The following is a 20260-nucleotide window of genomic DNA, read 5'->3' as shown; positions in this document are numbered from 1 at the left end:
AGTCAACAAAAACAAAGTGGTTCTTTCACTTTTGTTTGGGGAAGGAAAGACAAAAATCGATATGCAACATTTCACAAGCCATTACGGCAAGAAACATGACAACAATATAAGTTCAACACACAGGATGAATGGAACTGAAAATAAGATACAACAATGTAACGTATGATAAAACTGGAGCTGGTGAAGCCCTAAGGAGCAATAGAGGAAGTTGCACAAGCTGTACCATCACTGGGTTGCTACTTTCCTGAACTGCCGGACCCATCCCTAGCATAAACAAGCATTGGCATATCTAATAGGTCTCGCCTTTGGGACCTTATAAGTGTTTAGTTATGCAGCACAATATCCTGGGTGCAACAACATCAACTGTTGCATGGCTAAACACTTATAAGGTCCCAAAGGCGAGACCTATTGGCTATGCCAATGCTTGTTGTTTTTGGATATCGACCTTCACTGTTTTACATGCCAAGCTGTTGATAAAGGTAACACCTTTCATTTATTTATCATAATCTAGATGACCTTCATTTTGATAGTTAAAGCAGCTTTGTTCACAGAAAATAAATATTTAACTGCAGTCGCTAATTATTTTATTCAATTAAAAAGGGGATCTGCTTTTTATAGTCGCTTGGCCCTCGTTGAAAAGAATAGATGCATTACATTAGTAACGCATTCGCTGCATGATTTTATTCCAGCTGGTATTCACTCTAGAGCGATAATTAGTGGTGCAGGTATCGCATGGGGCCTTTATGTGTACAAAAGACTGAAGCACGTGGGGAGGCTGGGGGAGTGCACATCGTAAACTCTGTAGCAAGTAAACTTGCACCCACATCCACTCACTTCCGCCTTCCACACAACCCGCAGTCCTGGCTATAGAAAGTTTACTTAATTTCCACACCTCGGTGAGCTGTTGATTCGGGCGAGGGGGGGGGGGGGGGGCTGGGGGAGGATGCATACATTGTAGACAGTAGCACGGTATACAAAGCACCGTGTGTGAAGTATTCCCCGCATGAAAGACTGAAAACACTGCACTTTAACCCACGGATTCCCCAAAATATTGGAGAATGAAAATGTTTACGTGCGAGGGGGGGGGGAGCGAAGGAAAGGGATGATGAAAAGAGCTGCGCATAAACATACCCTACCTCCAACAGCACTTTCAAATTAAAACATAAGCCGCGCGCAAGAAAATACAAGCGGCACTGAAGAAAAACAAAAACACGCCCGCGAGTGGTGCACGCGCGCCACTGCGAGGCATATGTTTTTAATTATTGCGCCCGTGTGTGGGCACTATAATTGAAAACATATGGGCTTTGGTGCGCGTATCAGACACCAATAGGCCGTGGGCGGAGCAATGCGCCCGTCTTTGGCCTATTGCGTGCTCTGTTGAAACAAAACACGCACTCAAAGCCCAATAACAGACCCCAAAACAGAAAACACACGCACGAGCGTGTGCGATTCCAGGGTCCATTTCTGAACCCCGGACAGAAGGACTCTCGCCTGCGCGAGCACTGCTGCGCAGTGCAACGCAGATCGCGAGACCTAAAAATACACTTGATGATTAAGAGATGTTGCTGATGCTGAACATGAGGCAGCAGCTGAAAACTGGAAACCCAAAATTTGGGATGGGATGAAGGTAACATTCATGCTAAGATTCTTTCTAACCTTCATACCTTTCGGGCTAAATGTTTGAAGTCCTCCGTTGTGTTTATTCGTCCAATTTTGCAGTCAGGTTTCCGGTAGGGATTTAGGCACTGGACAATGAACTGTGACATCTGAAGAAAAGGAGTAACGGGACATGTCAGAGGAAAATCTGAGCCTTTCAACTGCACTGGGTGGCTTCTGCCAAACATTCTAATCAACATTTAGGGTTCACATATACACAAATACAGTACCAAAGAAATAAACTGCAGTCCACTTAAGGACATTACATCATACCTTTTTATATTCTGTGAGAAGAAAGGGTGATTCTCCAATTAACATGCAAAGAGAATCTTGATTTCATTAAAGACAACAGAGGCTAACATTATGCAATATCCTTTTATTGCTGCCACAATACGCTGCCCTTTAAAGAACATAAATTAAATTATAAACAAAACATTCCAGTTTTATAGCTTTCAAGACAGTACATAACTCCATGTTACTAACTATAGTCCTCTCTTAGGCTGCGATGAAAACAAGAGATGCTCCTTGGCTTGACTGCAAAGAATTATCTGAAAGAAAGAAGAAACCAAGTGATATCACAAAAACCTTTTTCTGACGTAAACATTAATTTACCTCTGCCAAGAAAACATCAAGTTAATTACACAAACACAAATTATGGTTCACAACTAATTATTCAAATGATTTCAAACCAATTATGAGTGGTGGGAGGAATAATGTTAGCCTCTGTAGTCTTTAATGAAATCAAGGTTCTCTATGCATGTTAATTGGAGAATCGCCATTTCATTAAAAGACCGGAGACTACCATTAGGCATGTTTAAAGCTCCCCAGCGTCACACTACTCATATGCTCCACTGGTTAAGATAAAAGCTCGCAAAAGTGCTAGCACTTGACCGGTCTGCCTCTTTCAGAATGACAGCAAGTGTACCACCTGCCCAAAACATTTTACTGGCCATTGTGCCCCTAGAGGAGTGTGCCCCGAACTTGGATAAATCAATTCCTGCCTTGGACATTACTGCTCTTACCCACCATGAAATAGCAGCTGTTGAAACTGCCCTATACGGTTTTACATAGGAAATTAAGAACTGATCCTCCCAATCTGGTCTAAATTCCAGCATTCTATGGTCATAACCTCTCATGCAACTCACAGCCACACAATTTCTTGCAGTAATTGAAAAAGGGATGACATATGCTTTCAGACATGGCCATAGTCCTTTTCCAAATCTCAAAGCAGACCCCATCTGGGAAACATTTCTAATGCCTTAACACCTTATAGTCTTTTAAAAGAAATTAGACAGAGTACAGTTGCTATTTTCTGCAATATTTGTCTCCTAGAAAGATAGGGATTATCAGGCAATGAAACAAAAAGGTCAAAAACAAGATTAACGTTCCACAGAGAATCGTATCTAGCCCTAGGTGGTCGCCTAAGTCTTCTCTCTTTCATCAGTATGCAAACCAATTGATCGCTGCCAACAACAAAGTCATTTAGCATGGAATGCACAGCTGAAACACCAGATCTGTAACAGTTAACAGTTCTATAAGGCAGGCCTAATTTGAACAACTCAGCAAGGTAGTTGTCCACTTCTACTGCATGAGCATCCACTCCAAATTCCTCTCCATGCACCAACTACATCACTTTCTCCATACTAATGTTTATCTTTTCCTGGTACCTGGTTCCCATGACTCATTCAATAGATTCTTAGCCTCTCCCCAAAAGGCCAGAGTATCTACCAGATCTCCTGAAATCCTCTAAACGCAAAGGGTTGTTTCCTTCTAGCACTAACAGTGGCTCCTCTCCTTCCTGTCCTTGCAAAAGGCCTAGACTCCCTGGGATCAAAAGGAGAACTTCTACTGCTAGTTCCATTACTCCAAGGAACCAAACTTGTGAGATCCAAAATAAAGTTACCAGAACAATTCTGCATTACCCCGTCCGAACCATTAACACGACCCTCTGCATCAGAGTAAATGGAGGTAACGCGTAGCAATTCTCTCCATTCCAAACCTGTACCAAGGCGTCCACTGCCAATGCTTTGAAATCTTGCTTCCAGCTGTAATACTGTTCCAGCTGAAATGTCAATCTGCTGCCAAACAGGTCTATCTGAAAGGGACACTACAAATCCTGAATCTTCTTGAAATTCACTGGCCTCCATGCGTTGGTGCCCCTCAAGAATCTTGGGTGCCAATCTGCTCACTTGTTCTAATGACCTAGGATAAACTCAGCTGCAACAGAATTTTCTGATGCCAACAAAAATACCAAATATCCCTCGCTAGTTCTGCAGGTTCTTTCTATCTTACCACCCCCCCCCCCCCCCCACCCACCCAGACAATAGATATAGAATACAGCTGTGAAGTTGTCCATCTGGATCAATACCACAAGATTTGCTAAAATGGACCTGAAACTCAAAGAGTCCAGCCCTGCTAACATCTCCAAACAATTTATGTGTAAGGATAGCTCCTCCTTGGACCATTTCCCCCCAGTTTCTATCCCTCCTAATCTTGCACTCCAACCAATGTTGCTTGCATCTGAATCTACAGTAAATTCCAGAACATTCCCAAATACTGCTTTGCAACCTCCAGGTTGTTCAACCACCATTGTAGGTCATTTCAAACCTCCTGGGACAGGGGAGTTACATCTGCATACCAAAGACCTTTCCTGAAACCCAGGGATTTCAGTGTCTGAAGAGCCCTTTAATGCAGAGGGCATGGGGAAATGGCCTGAATGGAGGATGACAAAAGTCCTACTACTCTTGCTAGCCCCTCAAAGTCACCATTTTCTTCTCTAGAAAGTGGGCTACCTCGTTCTTGATTTTTGTCAGATTGTAGCCACCTGAAATCCCAAATTCTGTGTAGGAGCGATGATTGACTTCTTCACATTGATAATAGAAGCTAAAACCTCTAAGAGATCTGTTGACCACTTCATGCGCTCCAGGAATTCCCCCTGATCCTGAGACATCAGTAACATGTTATCTAGATAAATCAATTAATGTACTCCCTCTTTCTACAGAAAGCAACTACGGGGCGCAGTACCTTGGTGAAGCACCATGTGGTTGATGACAGACCAAAGGGAAGACAGCAGAACTGGTACAAAAAAACCTCTCCAGCTGAACTGTAAATACGTCTGTGAATCTGGAATCCATAGGAATTGTGAAGTTGATGTCTTTTAGATCCAACTTCACAAGCTAGTCTTTTTCTTGTAAAATGTCTCAGAAGATGGGGCATCTCCATCTTGAAGGGCCTGTAATCAAAAACCTATTTAATTCGCTCAAGTTTATTATGGGTCACCAACCCTTGTCCTCCTTCTTTACGAGGAAAAAGCAATGACAAAACCCTTTTCTGAGTCCAAGACCTTGCAAATTGACCCTTTGAGCAACAATTGGGTAACATGTGTACCTACCAGTGTCATTTGTTCCTGATCTAAGGACAACTCCCTTGGCTGACATCTTTGGTAAAGACCCTGGCAAAATTATATTTTGAAACCCCTCACGGTCTGAAAAACCCGCGAATCCTTAGTTACGGCAGATCAATTTTGGGCGAAACCAACGTAATCTTCCCCCTAACTTTGAGTGGGAAGAAACCATTAGAGGGTTGAAACTTACCCTGATCTCCAGCTCCCTGCTGCCTCGTGAGAGAGGAGTTAGACCTTTTTGTGGGAAGAAGCTACTGCTTGCGTGTAAATTCCTTCTGTATCCCCGCTGGTCTTGATGGTAATACTGGGGCCTTTGTAACCCATGGCTGACAGCCAAGCCTCTCCTGTCAGCCCTTCCAAAAATTCTATTATTAAACATCAGTATAATGTTGTATTGAGCCTTACTAAAAGCAGTAAACGTTGAGACATATTTAGAGAAGGCCATTGGGGTCTCCTGGCATTTCTTTGTTAGCAATATCACCCAGTTTTGGGTTCATCCTCATCAGGATAGCTCTTTTACTCTTTGTAATTAACCCGGCATTGCCAAGCAGACATAAAGCCTGCTGGCTCAATCCCAGGAGTAGTTCCACATCTACCATCATACCCTTAAAGGAGGTTTCCTCAGCCATATCCAGTATCTTGGCCATTGGACTAAGAGTATCCAATCTTCTGTCCCGGCACTGCTTGAGACAACACATCAGGCGTTTCCTCTGATCTTCCCCTGACTTAAAAATGAAGGTTAATAGCTCCTAGCCCAGATTAGGTGTTATTCCCGATCATCTAGGAATGGTCTGGGGCATTCAGTTTGCATTAGATTCCGCATCTCCTTATCGAGACACTTAAAGATTCAGAATTCAATAATGAAGGACATGTGATCCATAGGCCACCAGTCCAAGCCCCTTGGGTGCGTAATGCGGGAAGGGTTGAACATTTCTACACCGAGGGGTCCCAGAGATCCTTCGAAGTTAAAGGCTGGTCCAAATCTTCATAAAGGAAATCAGTCGCCAACGTTTCCTGAGTATCGAAGCCATACTCGTCCACTCTGTCCTCTACCTCACTGTCAAATGAGTAATCCTCATCAGTATTAATACTGCAGTCTCTTGTGCCATGAAGGCCACTCATTCTATTAGTGCCGTGACGGACACCTATAACAACTGCATCAACATGGTCGCTCGTGCTAATTGAGCTGCCATGGACACCTCGGTCTTTTGTAGAGCTCAGGCTACCCAATGTGTGTTCCTCACACGTGAAGTGTTAACACTTTTTAATTGCCTTACCTCCTTTCTTGACTAATGAAGGGGTCTTCTCCTCTGAAAAAGAGAAAAAATACTCCAGAGGGCAAATCCCTTTTTCTTTTCGCAAAAAAACGGCTTCCATTACCTCCTTTAGGGAACATTTTAGCTCCCTGTCAAAATACTTCCTTAAGTTATCCTCACTATTCACACGGCTAGGGGGCCCTTGGGTAACCTCCTCATCAGACATTGTGTGGAAGATACAAATACGCTTTGCCAAATATTAAAAATAAAGATCACGGACACATACTTCCTTTTTTTTTTTAAATGTAAAAGATCTCTAAAACTGCCAAAACAGGCTTCCTGCTGGTTCATTCTACAACAGTGTCTGTTTAAGGGAGTATGAGTTTGTGACCGCATTGCCATGGCCACGATATACACGTGCCAAGCGCATTTATCATAAAACGGGCTTTCAGCCCAAGTGAAAATGGGCACCATTTAAGAGGCAGAGTGCTCTTTTAATTAGGAATGAGGACTCAGCTGTGCCTGGATTTAAGAAAGTAGTCCACAGGTGTACAGCGCGGCCGCTGCAGACAGACGCACTCCTCCGCTATGCGGGAGAGCATGTAATGAAACCTGCTGTGTTGAAAAAACACTTGGTGCCCATGTGTCTTTTAAAAGACGCATGAGCCCTTAACAAGATACCCGCAAGCGGTGGGAAGAGCTTCAGGCACAGAACCAGTCCACACGGTAGCCTGGGGGATAAACGAAGCGCTGGGCCCCTCATTAGCAAAGGGAAACCAGCAGCAGATCCTGAAAACAAGTAAGGATAAGAAAACCCTACCATAAATTGGTGGGGTGAAACAAAAACATCTAATTACCTGCAAGTAAGTAATGGTGAACGAAGACTATGAAATGTAATAGTCATTATTAAAAATGAAAAGACACAGAAAACATAGGTTAATTGCATTGTACTTATCTTAATAAGGAGCAGCAAATAAAAGAGGGCGATACTTAGTGACATGGAGTATATACTATGTTGAAAGTACTAAAACTGGAATGTTTTGTTTATGGTGCATTTATGTTTTTTAAAGGGCTGCATGCTGGGGCAGCAATAAAAGGTTACTGCATAATGGAAGCCTCCGGTCTTGCAATGAAATTGAAAATTGACAGCCTTCATGAGTCATTGGAGCAGATTAATTTCAGGAAGTCACAGGAATGAAGGCAAAAATGAATTACCTAAATGCACACCTGAAGGGTGCACATGTAGTGTCAGTCCACACTTTGGATTTCGGGCCAGTAACACTTCAAGGGTCAGTAATGTGCTACTTGGGATGGGGCATGTGAGGACATTTCCACTCAGTGCAAGCAGTCTGGACTAGAAAAGACAAAATAGAGGGGGTGCCATACCAGTCTGGGGGATCACAGAGACTACTTGGCTCCAACCATGGTGTTTGGGGGCAATTTGTTACTGGTGTCCTGGCATTCATCTTACTATCACTTTGCAAACTTATTTTTTATTAAACTTTATTCACATTTCAAGAGAGGCATACAATTGGCGCGTTCGGGCCCAATGAAGTTGACATTATGCATTTATGACGGCAGCACAGCACAATTATATTGTGACAGTTCATGCAATAATCTACACAGACGTGATTGGGTCATAACTGGGGTATACAGAATGCAGTGTCAGGGATAACGGACGAATAGATAGGTTTCCGTTATGTCTTCACATAGGGTCTCGATGTGGTTCGTGTTGTGAGTTTGCATTTGGAGAGCTTGGGTTTTCGTCAGTATCGTCTCGTCAGTGGAGGTATGTTGCCAGTGGGACCCAGATGTCATGTGGACGGCTCGCATGTGGCATGAGGTTCCAGTACTCGGTAAGCTGTGCCTGGCAGTGTGCTGCACCGGCAAGCCATGCCTTAGTCGATGGTGCTGGCTTGCGACCCCAGTTTATCGCCACTATACGCTTGGCAAGCAGCATCGCCCCTAATAGGCAGCTAGCATCGGGGACATCTTTAACATAGCCTATTAGGCACATCAGCGGGCCTGGTGCAATGTGGACAGATGTAATGGTGCTTATGATCTCGCATACTACCCGCAAGTAGTCAGCCACTCGCAGACATGTCCAGGCCAAGTGGTGTCTAGTGCTGAGCACCGCACGCATCTCGCATCCGCAGTTAAGCCCATTTTGTGGAGAACCGTTGGTGTGCGATACAGTCTGTGTAGGTATTTAAAGTTTATCAGTCTCAAACTGTAGTTGGGGGAAGAGTCTTTCAGTCTGGTTGCAGCAGTATTGCCACTGTTCTACTGATGGCCCTGTGGTCAGGCCCGCCTCCCAGGTGCTGCAGGTTCGTTCAGGGTTACCGGGGATGCTGCTAGTGTTAGAGAGTAGAGCCTTGTTATAAGATTGCGAGGCGATGTGGCTGTATGAATATATGTATGCAGACCACATTAACACAGAAAAAAGATCTGGTCCCACTAAGGATTCTAAACAATACGCTGCGAACACTACTTGATAAAATACATACTGGGCATGGACAGTAGTCCACTGCCTGTAAAAGGGTACAATTGGTGCACTCTTCCAGGCCATAGGGCAGGTCCAGGTACTCGCATTGTCAGGGACAAGTCCAGGCTTCTGTACACATGGGCTAAAATAAAATTCAAGACAACAGATTCATTTGCAGACAGGCCCTCAGGGAAGGAGTACATGCCTGTTTAAAATGCAGAGGACATTGCTGTCCCAACATGGAGACAACAACCACTAGCACGACAATCTTGAACTGGTAAACATTAATAAAGTATTTGAAAAAAGAACACAAAACGATTTTAATTTTCAATAGTCATGCAGAATTTGAACAAGAATTGGACTCTACTTTCTCTAATTATAATGATAAAATTACAGAGAACCTAAAGGTTATCTATAGAAAAGTATGTAAATATGAAAAATACTAATCCCCACAATTCCAAACTGCAATGTATTTGTGAAATAATGAGACCAGTGCACTACTTCAATTCTATATTACTACAACGTCAAGAATTAGAATTCCTTAATTATCTATTAATGTCCAACATACATGGTCATCTCTAAAACCAAAAGAAAAGGCCCTCCCATTACAGAACAAATAAGCACACTGTGTGCATACAAGGTTCTGGCATTGAACGATTACAAGCAGCTCGCTTACTGTTACTTCAATAGGTATTTCTCTTCTGCTTATTGACCCCCACTGGCAGCATCCTAACAAGACAAGTACCCATACCAGTGAAGATAGTTATACATGCCCATCTTTTTACCTCTTTTCGGAATATTTCTTTACTCTTCTTGGCTAGTTCGCTCGAGGTGTCGGCTTCTGCAGTGTTTGGCTTTTGGGAAGACTGAAAATAGACATAAGCAAGAACAATTATGACTGAGTGTCTTTAAAAAAAAAAAACGATTCATAGGGTTGCGATCTCCACTCAATACAAATCAAAATTGGTCAGATAGAGGAGGACAAATAACCTCCAAGTCCGGATGAAAAAAAGTAGCAGTGATTTTTTCATCAAGGAAATAAACAAATGGCCAAGAGGGAAAGACCAAGGCTATAGCGTACAGAACAAGTTATTTACGTTAGTTAACAACTTTTCTGGTAGAGACCATCTAGCCGCAGATTCTTTACCTTACAATTATCCCCAGGCATCAGATTGGATTGGGAAATTTTTCTTGAGCAGTGCCCCTGCACATCAGTAGGTGGCATTGAAAGTGACATGAGCGGTGCCTTTATATGCGCCACCCCAGCGTGCTGCTGTCATTTACTTTACCAGAAGCGCAGAGCCACAAAGTACACCGACCACTGGTGTGGAAAACTAGGGCCATGAAAAGGGGAAAGCCCTGTCCCTAGAAATCTGTCCGCAGAGCAGGGAGGATGGGTGGTATCGATAGGGAAGCTGCAGAAAGATAGAGTCTCTACCAGATAATACGTTATCAAGGGTAAGTAATTTGTTATCAAGGGTAAGTAATTGTTAATCTGATAGACTTCTAGCCGCAGATTCCTTACCTTAGAACAGATACCCAAGCAATACCTCCCCGGAGGTGGGTTTGTGGATCAATTTAACATGAGAAAGTCCTATAGGACCGAACACGAAACATGCCCATCCCAACGGACCGGACTATCCAGCCCTACAGACTGGACTATCCAGGCAAAAGTGCTTAGTAAATGAGTGCAGGAAATCCCACGTTGCTGCCTGACAGATGTCCAGGACCACAACTTTGCATGCTAATGCAGTGGTAGCAGTTTTTGCTCTGGTAGAATGAGCACGCAACCCCTCAGGGATCGCTTCTTAGCCAATGCATAGCAGATTTAGATACAGAGTGTAGGAAAGTGGCTGTGTATATACTGTTCCCAAATAGGTACAGTGCGTACAGAGTCCACAGTCCCCAGAGGTTTGGCAGAGGCTAAAGTTAGATATAACCTTACTCTCTAAAGAACATGTTACTTACCTTCGGTAACGATGTATCTGTAAGAAACATTAGTTAGTTAGATTCCTCACCTTAGAATATCCCCAGGCGTCAGGCTGGATCCGGAAAGATTTTTCGTCAGCAATACCCCTTGAGCGTCGCTAGGCGTCGTCTGCGGCTCCGTGTCCGCCGTCGGCGTCATGCGCTGGAATGACGTCGGAGTACTTAGACACCGCCCACGCGCGCGGACGTCATTTCTTGTACATAGCTTTCCGCGCCAGGAACGCAGAGCCATGCAAGAGACCGACACTGGTGCCAAACAATCCTAGGGCCCTGGAAGGGATAACCTCAACCCTAGATATCGGGGAGGATGGGTGGGTCGGTGAGGAATCTAACTAACTGTTTCTTACAGATACATCGTTACCGAACGTAAGTAACTTGTTCATCTGAAAGAAACACGTTAGTTAGATTCCTCACCTTAGAATAGATACCCTAGCAATACCAACCCTGGTGGTGCGTCTGCGAACCAAGATCACACCAGAAAGTCATGGAGAACAGAACGGCCAAAGAAGCCGTCTCTCCGGACTTGGCTGTCCAGGAAATAATGCTTGGCAAACGTGTGCAGCGAGACCCACGTTGCTGCCTGACAGATGTCCTGCAAGGGGACTCCCCGACCCAGGGCAGTCGTCGCCGCCGTGGCCCTCAGCCCTACAGGAGGTTGCTTTTTAGCTAAGGAGTAACCAGCTTTGATGTACAAAACGACCCACCGAGAGATGGTCCGCTTGTGCACCGCCCGCCCCTTCTTAGCGCCCACGTAGCCAACGAAGAGTTGGTCGTCCACCCGGAACCGTTTTGTGCGGTCCAGATAGAAGGAGAGCACACGTTTTGGGTCCAGACGGTGGAGCCTCTCTTCCTCTTTCGAGGGATGCGGAGGCGGAAAGAAGGTGGGCAGTGTAACAGACTGCCCGATTTGAAAGGCAGTCACTACCTTAGGAAGGAAGGAAGGACGAGTGCGGAGCACAACCTTGTCTGGATGGATAGAAAGGAAAGGAGGCTTAGAAGAGAGCCTGGAGCTCACTCACCCTTCTAGCAGAGGTGATGGCGACCAGGAAAGCAGTCTTAAGCGTCAACAGACTAAGAGGACAATTATGAAGTGGCTCAAAAGGAGCGCACATCAGATATGTCAATACAAGATTCAAATCCCACTGAGGCATTACGAAAGGGACAGGAGGAAACATGTGAGTAATGCCCTTAAAGAATCGAGAAACAACAGGGGATTTGAAAAGAGAAGGCTGATCAGGGAGCTGTAGGAAAGCAGAGATAGCAGAAAGATAACCTTTAAGAGTGCCCAGAGCAGAGCCCTGCTGGGCCCATGGAAAAAAAGGAAGAGGAGAACCTCAGAAAGAGCAGCGGAAAGGGGATCCACAGCCTTTGCTGTGCACCATGCCACAAATTTGTTCCACCTGCAGGCGTATACCGACTTTGTGGAGGGACGCCTGGCTGCCAGAATAACATCACAGACTTCAGGAGGCAAGTCAAATGGCATCAACTGTCGCCGCTCAATCTCCACGCATGGAGGTGGCGACTGAACAGGTTCGGGTGGAGGACCGTTCCCTGTTGCTGCGACAGAAGGTCCTCCTGAAGAGGCCGTCATACCGGGGGATCGATCGACAGTCTGAGTAGCTCAGGATACCAGTATCTTCGTGCCCAATCCGGAGCCACCAAGATGACTTGGGCCCGGTCGCGCCTGATCTTCTTCAGCACTCTGGGCAGAAGTAGTATAGGCGGAAAGGCGTACAACAGGCCGCAACTCCACTCACGACGAAAGGCGTCCCGGAGCGGGTGCCGCCTTGGAAACTCCAACACGCAGAACTGCTGACATTGCGCGGACTCTTCTGTGGCGAATAGATCTAACCAAGGCTCTCCCCACTGCTGAAAGAGGCCTTGTGCCACGTCCGAGTTGAGACGCCAATCGTGATCCATCATGCACAGGCGGCTGAGTTAATCTGCTCTGGCGTTCAGAGAGCCCGCCACATGCTGAACCACCAGGGTGATACCCTGATGTTCCAGCCATGTCCAGAGGCGCAGAGCCTCCTGACAAAGGGTCCATGACCCCACCCCGCCCTGTTTGTTGCAATACCACATGGCGGTGGTGTTGTCCGTGAACACCTGCACTACAGTTCCCCGGACAGAGGGAAGTTATGCCTTCAGTGCAAGTCGGATCGCTTTCAGCTCCAAAAGGTTGATATGGCGCCGAGACTCTGCCGGAGACCAGAGTCCTCTGATATCCGCCTCGCCCATGTGGTCCCCCCAACCCAGGAGGGACGCATCAGTCACCACTACATGCTCCGGTTGGGGTAGGGAGTGGGATCCGCCACTGACCCAATTGCGGTCCATGAGCCGCCACTGCAACTGTCTTGCAGTGCCCTCCGAGATCAAGACATGGTCGGACAGGTTGCCCTGATGCTGGGCCCACTGAAACTTCAGATCCCACTGCAGAGCCCGCATCCGCCACCTGGCGTGATGTACCAGCAGGATGCAGGAGGCCATCAGACCCAGAAGCCGCAGCACCAACCTGACCGAAACCTGGGATAGAGGCCGGAAGATGGGAATCAGAGCCTGAATATCCCGGGCCCGCTGTTCCGGAGGATAGGCCCAGAACTGCGCAGAGTCCAGAAACGCTCCGATGAAGAGGAGCTTCTGGGAGGGATTCAGATGCAACTTCGGCACATTGATGGAGAACCCCAGCAAATGCAGGAGGTCGGCCGTAGTCTGGAGGTGGGAGACGACTGCCTGGGGTGAGCCTGCCTTCAACAACCAGTCATCGAGATAGGGGAAGACTGGAACCCCCAATCTGCGCAGATGAGCTGCGACCACCGCCATCACTTTCGTGAACACCCGAGGGGCACTGGTGAAGCCGAAGGAGAGCACGGTAAACTGAAAATGCTCCTGGCCCACCGTGAACAGCAGGTAACGCCGGTGGGCCGGCAGGACGGGGATGTGGAAATAAGCGTCCTGCAAGTCCAACGCTACCATCCAGTCTCCAGGGTCTAGGGCAGCCAGAACCTGAGCTAAGGTGAGCATCTTGAACCTCTCCTTCCGGAGGAAGGTGTTGACGCTCCTGAGGTCCAAGATAGGGCATAGGCCCCCTTTGCCCTTCTTGGGAACCAGAAAGTAGTGGGAATAACAACCACGACCTACTTCTGGACCAGGAACGCGCTCGATGGCCTCCTTGGCCAAGAGGGCCGTAACTTCCTCCTGTAGAAGATGCAAGTGATCCCTGACATGCGGTGGTACTGCGGTGGCATGGCTGGAGGGGTCGCCTCGAAGGGGGGAGAGTAGCCCCTTCGGACGATTTGCAGCACCCACCTGTCCAATGTGATAGAACGCCAGCGGAGCAGGTGATGGTGAACTCTGCCTCCCACTGGCGTGGAATGGGCCTGAAAGCACGGACTAGGAGGGCATTGAGGCGGATGCTGCCGGGGTAGATGTGGATGGACCGGCAGGTTGTCCTCCTGTGTCCGCCTCAGTGGAATCCACGTCCGTGACCGCATGGAGGTTGGTTCTGCGGCCTGTGGCTAGGCAGACGTGAGGGGGCGCTCCTTCCTTGACCACGAAAGGGGCGAAAAGCGGAAGCTTGCAGACGCAGGCCGAGAGGCCCAAGGACTTGGCCGTAGCCCAGGAGTCCATAAAGCGCTCCAGCGCACTATCCGTTTTGTCGCCAAAAAGGCGACTGCCATCGAAGGGCCATGTGGACCGCAGCCAGGCGTGGCGACGAAGCGTCACCGTGGTAGAGATTGCCCTACCCAGCGAGTCCGTAGTGTCCAGTCCACATCGCATTGCATGCCGCGCTGCATCCCGCCCCTCGGCAAGAGCCTGGGTGAGCCATGTCCGGGCCTCCTCCGGACACTGGGGCAGCACGTCCTCCACCGTATCCCACAGGGAGTGGGAGTAACGGTCCAAGAGACAAGCGGTATTAATAGACCGCAATCCCAAACTAAGGGAGGAGAACAGCTTCTTACCAAACTGTTCTAGTCTCTTGGATTCCCGATCCGGGGAAGCGGACAGGAAGGAGGTCTGGGAAGTAGAGGCCTGGATAACCAGGCTCTCCGGCGTGGGGTGCATGGACAGAAAACTGGGGTCGCCCGGAGCAGGGCGGTGGCGCCGGGTCATGTTCCGGTCCACATGAGGTACTGTAGAGGGCTTGGACTTGGTGCCCTTCACAACGTCCACTAGTGCTTCAATAAACAGCAGCAGAGGCTCCGAGGAGCTTGCTGACGGTTGGAGCACTTCTGTGAGGAGGTTAGTCCTCATGGCCACAGCAGGTAGCTCCATCCCAAGGGCGTCGGCCATCTTGCGCAGCACCACAGAAAATGCAGCACCTTCCTCCGAAGCCACGGTCGGACGAGAGATGAAGCCAGTGTCAGGGGAGGTGTCAAGACCACTGGCATCCCCCAGCTCGTCTGCACAGTCCTGTGATAACTGGCTCTGCCGGGCCAGAGGGTCATCAGACCCCTCCCAGTCGTCACCGTCATCCGATTCCTGGTAGACAGATGGAATGATCGGAGCTGGGTGGAAGATGAAATTGCCACCCATCGGCGTCGGGTGCGGCGCCAGACTGCGCCGGGCCCAGACCGTGACTGAACCGGGGAACGTCATCGTCCGAAGGCGGCGTCGGGTGTGGCGCCGGCGGGGGGGTCGTGCGGTCGACCGGCGCCGACTGGGATCCAGGCCTGGATCCCGCGGGGACCTGCGGCGTTGGGACCGGAGCCGCCCGCTCTCTAGGCCTCCCAGTAGAGCCCGCGGGGCCCCAAGGTGCGCTGGCAGGCGTCGACGGCGGAGCCAGGCCTCTCATGGCCGAGAGGAAGGCACTGATCTCCCCCGGAGTCGCATCAGTCCCAGGGACCGGCGGGTATGGGGACGGACGTGACTCCTGCGGCTCTGACGGAGCCGCATGGGTGGTACCACCCGAACCCTCAGCCGAGTCGCGCGACCGGCGAGGGGAGCCCGAAGAGCGATGTCGCCTCTTGGACTTCTTACTATGCTTCGACTTACCCGAAGAGTTGGAACCAGACGAGTGGTGATGGCTCCGCGACCGGTCCCTCGACCTCCTCCTCAACCGGGACCGTGAACGGCACGGAGCCGACTGCCGGAGCTCGAGTAGCTTGCGGGACCGCTCCCGCCTAGCCTTCGAAGTCAAGGCACGACTCGGCATCGTGGTCGGCCCCAAGGCAGTAAAGGCACCAGCGGTGGTGGTCCGTAACCGACATCAGTCGGTGACAGGAGTCACAAGGTTTAAATCCAGGCATCCTACCGGCACCAGTGTCGAGTCGACGAGAATAGACCAAAAGAGTCCAAAAAGTATGCTCTTTCCGGATCGGTGCTGTCTGACGCGGAAAAAAGAAGAACAGAGGTCAGTGCGCGAGGGCGGCGTCTAAGTACTCCGACGACGTCATCCCGGCACACGACGTCTGTGAGAAAGTGACTCTGTATATACTGTTCCTTAATAGGTACAGGGTGTACAGAGTCCACAGTCCCCCAGGGTTTGACAGAGGTTAAAGTTAGGTATAACCTTACTCTCTAAAGTTGTAGCTTGGTCGAGCAGTAAGGCAGTACCACAGGACAGTGTAAAGCATTTGTTGTACACACTCAGTCAGCAAATGGTTTCACACACTCAATAACTGAACTCTAGGCCAATGGTTTATATATAAAAGAATATATGCTTGTTTTATTTTAGAACCAACACTTGGAGTTAAAATATACTTTCTCAACAGTAGATGTTTCATATAAATACTTTTGCAATATGCAATAGACTTTAGTAAACAGTTACAAGTGGTTGCAGTAGGCAACTCTATTTTTAAACACAACAATACATTGAGCTCAATGGTAAAATCAAGTTATTTGCAACAGATTACTTTTTAGATTACTTTTGGAATTCCAGGACTGGATCCTAGATTCAGTCCTGGGTCAGTTCTCAGAATCAAGTGATGAAAGTCGACTTAAGTACTGTAATGATTTTTAACTAATATTTAGCTATTTTAAAAGTTGACACTATTTCAGAGAAAACAGTCAATGATTCCCTATGGAAGAAAATGCAGGTTACAGGTACAGTATGTTCTCGTTACTTTTGTAATCCAGTACTGGGTGCCTAGACTCAGTACTGGGACCTTTATCCAAAACAGGTAAGTAATTACGTTTTCAGATATTATGCGATTTTTGAAGAATATTTAAAGATTGCAGAAATCGACATTTAGAATAAATTTCAGGAAAAAGCCAGTCAATGTTACCCTATGAGGAAAATAGAGTTTGCGGTTTAAGGGTACGTACTCGACTGGCAGAGTTGAGGTTCTGGGCATAGACTCAGGGGTCCCCCAGGGTCAGGTAGGTACAGTTGGTTCACCCTCAGCGGCTCTAGGGCGGCAGGGTGCAGAGAGAGTTAGGCCCAATGTTATCCTATGAGGGATAGGGGGGCCTTGGTTGGTGGCTGCTGACTGGCAAGCCTCGCGGCTGTGGGAGCTGGACTCCTGGTCACTTACTGAGGGCAAGTGGGGAAGTAGGTGGGTGTAGAGTTTTCACTGCCAGGGCCACTCGGGCAGCTGGGTGCAGAGTGCTTTTGAGCCTTCGCGCGCTCAATTGATTTCAATGGGAAATCTCCGGTTTAGAAAAAAGACTGCAAGCTCGGGGACGAGGACTCTTCAGGTGCCACCACCACTTCCGGAGGTAAGTTGGGTAGTTGGAGGATAGGTAGGTACCCCGGGATTGGGCACAGGGGACCGTGGTGCCCCGCGTGCAGGGGTGCCTTTTGGTGTCGGGAAATCTTACCCTCGGTTTATCGCGGTTGGGGGGGGCACCTTGTTCTGAGGCTGCAGGCTTCTTCAGGAGTGTCGAGGAAGGTCCTTGGGTGCCGGACTCGGGGTCACAGTCGCCGTGGGGTCGTCCTCAGGGTCTTTGTTCACTCCGGCACTGGCCAGGCTTGGCTGGTGCAGTGTGCTGGGTTCCGGGCTGCTGCCAGGGATTAGAGGTAGGTTTTGAGTAGAGCCTCTACTCATGGGAGTCCCAGGGGCATAGAGCAAAAAAAGGTAGCCAGGTCCTCCGGGGTTGGTGAGGTTGCTGGCCACAAGAGATGCCGGGTTGGAGCAGGAGCAGGTTCGAGGGTCGACAGGCCGGTAGGGCTGGGGCCAAAGCAGTTGGTGTCTTCCTCTTTTCAGCAGCTGCCGGGCAGGTCTTCTTTCTTCTTGCTCTTTGTAGTTTTGAATCTGGAATCTGGGGAAGGAAGGTTCAGGGTGCCCCTAAATGCTAGATTTAGGGGCGTTACAGGTAGGTGAAGGGCAGGGACCAATGGGTCCCTGTCCTGGGGTGGGTACACCCCCTATCCTGCCTCTCTCCTGTGGGAGGGGGGCAGTAGCTAAGTCCTGAAAGGGTAGGGCTCCCCATCTTCAAGATGGCGAGAGCCCGGAGATGTGCTTCACCTCGCCTCCCCCACCTGAGGGGTGGGGTTGGCAGGCTGGCACATCCCCTGTCCTTATTTGGGGTTTCTGGCCAAAGCTTCCCAGAGTGGGGGGTTGCAGGGGCCTGGGGAAGCTCAGAGAGGCGGCATGCCTTTGAAGCTTCCCCCTGCCCATCCTGGGGGAGGAGATTTAGCACCTCGCCCAGGATGTGCATTGTTGCAGGCCCAGGAGAGCAGGGGCTCTCCAACCCAGGGGTCCAGCAACATGTCTGCTGGGTGGCAGCCTAGGCAGCCTCAGAGCAGACGTGGATTGTAGGTTAGGTTTAAGGGGGCACCTCTAAGATGCCCTCTGGGGTGCTGGGTACATTAAATCCCACACTGGCATCAGTGTGGGTTTAATGTGCTGAGAAGTTTGATACCAAACTTCTCAGTCTTTAGTGTTGCCATTATGGTGCTGTGGAGCTCGTGTTTGACGAGCTCTCAGCACCATGTACTCTTAAATGGCAGCACTGCACTTACAGTGCTCAGGAATGGACCTGGGCACTGTAGGGGCACAGGGCTCTGCTCCTGTGCCCACACCATTGGCATAAGGCACCCAGCTAGAGGGGTGACTGATGTATGCCATGGCAGTGTAGGAAGATGGGCATGGCACACAGGGATGTGTGCCATGTCAACTTTGTTTTTGTCTTGCACCCAAACACTCAGCCTGCAAAGGCAGTGTGTGTGTGTAAGGGTACAGGGCCTCTAAGGGTGGCACAAGGAGTGCTGCAGCCCTTAGAGGCCTTCCCTGGTCACAAGGCCCTGGGTACCTAGGGTACCATTTACCAGGGGCTGACATGTGGCCAGGGTTTGCCAATTTGGGTTTGTTTTGTTTTAGGGAAGGAACATAGGCCCTGGGCACCTGATTGGCAGGAGTCCAGGGCACACTCAGTCAAAGTACATTCAGCAATTCAGCAAAAAGTGGGGGCATACCATGCAAGAAAAATGGCCCTTTCTCACAACAATCGGCAATCATTTGGGGAGGGGATTTCAATTTGTGTTTAGAGGTCACTATAGATAGGCATGGCAGTAGTGAAACCAGGCCAAAGCGCGCTGCTGACATGTTGTTATGATTGCTAGATGCGGGCCACTTACATGATGTATGGCGCCAACGTCACCCCTCTGATCGGGAGAGCACCTTTGCCTCCTCGGTACATGGCTCTTGGTCGCGTATAGATTTCTGTCTTGTCTCAGAGGTGGTCTGCACTTGGACGGTGCAGGTGTCGCATGAGGCTCGCACCTTGTCAGATCACTCCCCGGTGCTCATTGCGCTACGGCTCCCAGCGTATCAATTGGATTTAAGCAATCTATAGCGGAAGCAATTAGGAATTATTTTAAGGAAAATGAAGGAACGGTGGACAGTGCGGGAGTGCTCTGGGAAGCATTTAAAGTCACAGTAAGGGGTGCTTGCATTGGGGTACAGTCTGGAGTTCTGAGGGATATCCGGCGTAGGATTAAGAAATTGGCGACCGACATCTCCAAATTGGAACGGGATTTTGAGTTGGCTCCTAGCACCGCCAAATTAGCTGAACTGCGAGAATTTGTTACGGAGCACAATGCGACTATTGACCAGGAGTTGATGCATTGCTCCCGGCGTAGAATTGCTAGATATTATGGCGAGGGTGGTCGGCCTAGCTGATCTCTTGCTCAAAAACTCGCTGAGCCACGTAGTCAGGTTGCTATCACTGAACCTCTTGATAGTAATGGCGAGCCCCATCACTCGACCGAGGACCTTTGTGAAATTGTTTTACAGTTTTACACAGCCTTGTACGCTTCTAGTGAATCCCCATCCACTGACGAGACGCATGACTATCTAGACGACATTGCTCTGGGGTGGCTGTCGGCTGCTCATCGGGAGTACCTGGTGCAGCAGTTTGATGAGGAGGATGTTAAGGAGGCTATTATGTCTCTGCCAACTTGCAAGGTGGTGGGGCCGGAAGGCTTACCGAGCGAATTCTATAACGCATTTGCGCCGGATCTGGCTCCTCAGCTACTGGCGATATATGCAGAGGCCTATGAAAGAGGCACTCTTCCACCATCACTCCGGG

The 20260-nt window shown here is 48.9% G+C and overlaps 1 protein-coding gene across 3 annotated transcripts in view; it reads right to left on the bottom strand.

Annotated features, from left to right (window-relative positions):
* SETD2 (SET domain containing 2, histone lysine methyltransferase) overlaps positions 1–20260 on the bottom strand; it is a 1034666-nt gene that overhangs the window by 37814 nt on the left and 976592 nt on the right. For all 3 annotated transcript variants that reach the window (XM_085628742.1, XM_085628741.1, XM_085628740.1), the window contains 2 exons: positions 9586–9666; positions 1665–1766 (listed from right to left, as the gene is read on the bottom strand). In XM_085628742.1, the coding sequence (XP_085484868.1) occupies positions 1665–1766; positions 9586–9666 (183 nt within the window). The remainder of the gene's footprint in view (positions 1–1664; positions 1767–9585; positions 9667–20260) is intronic.

This window comes from Triturus cristatus, chromosome 10 (genome assembly GCF_964204655.1).
Source record: "Triturus cristatus chromosome 10, aTriCri1.1, whole genome shotgun sequence".
Lineage (NCBI taxonomy): Eukaryota > Metazoa > Chordata > Amphibia > Caudata > Salamandridae > Triturus > Triturus cristatus.
The sequence above is the reverse complement of the archived record's forward strand: the minus strand, read 5'-3'. Positions and strand labels throughout refer to the sequence as shown.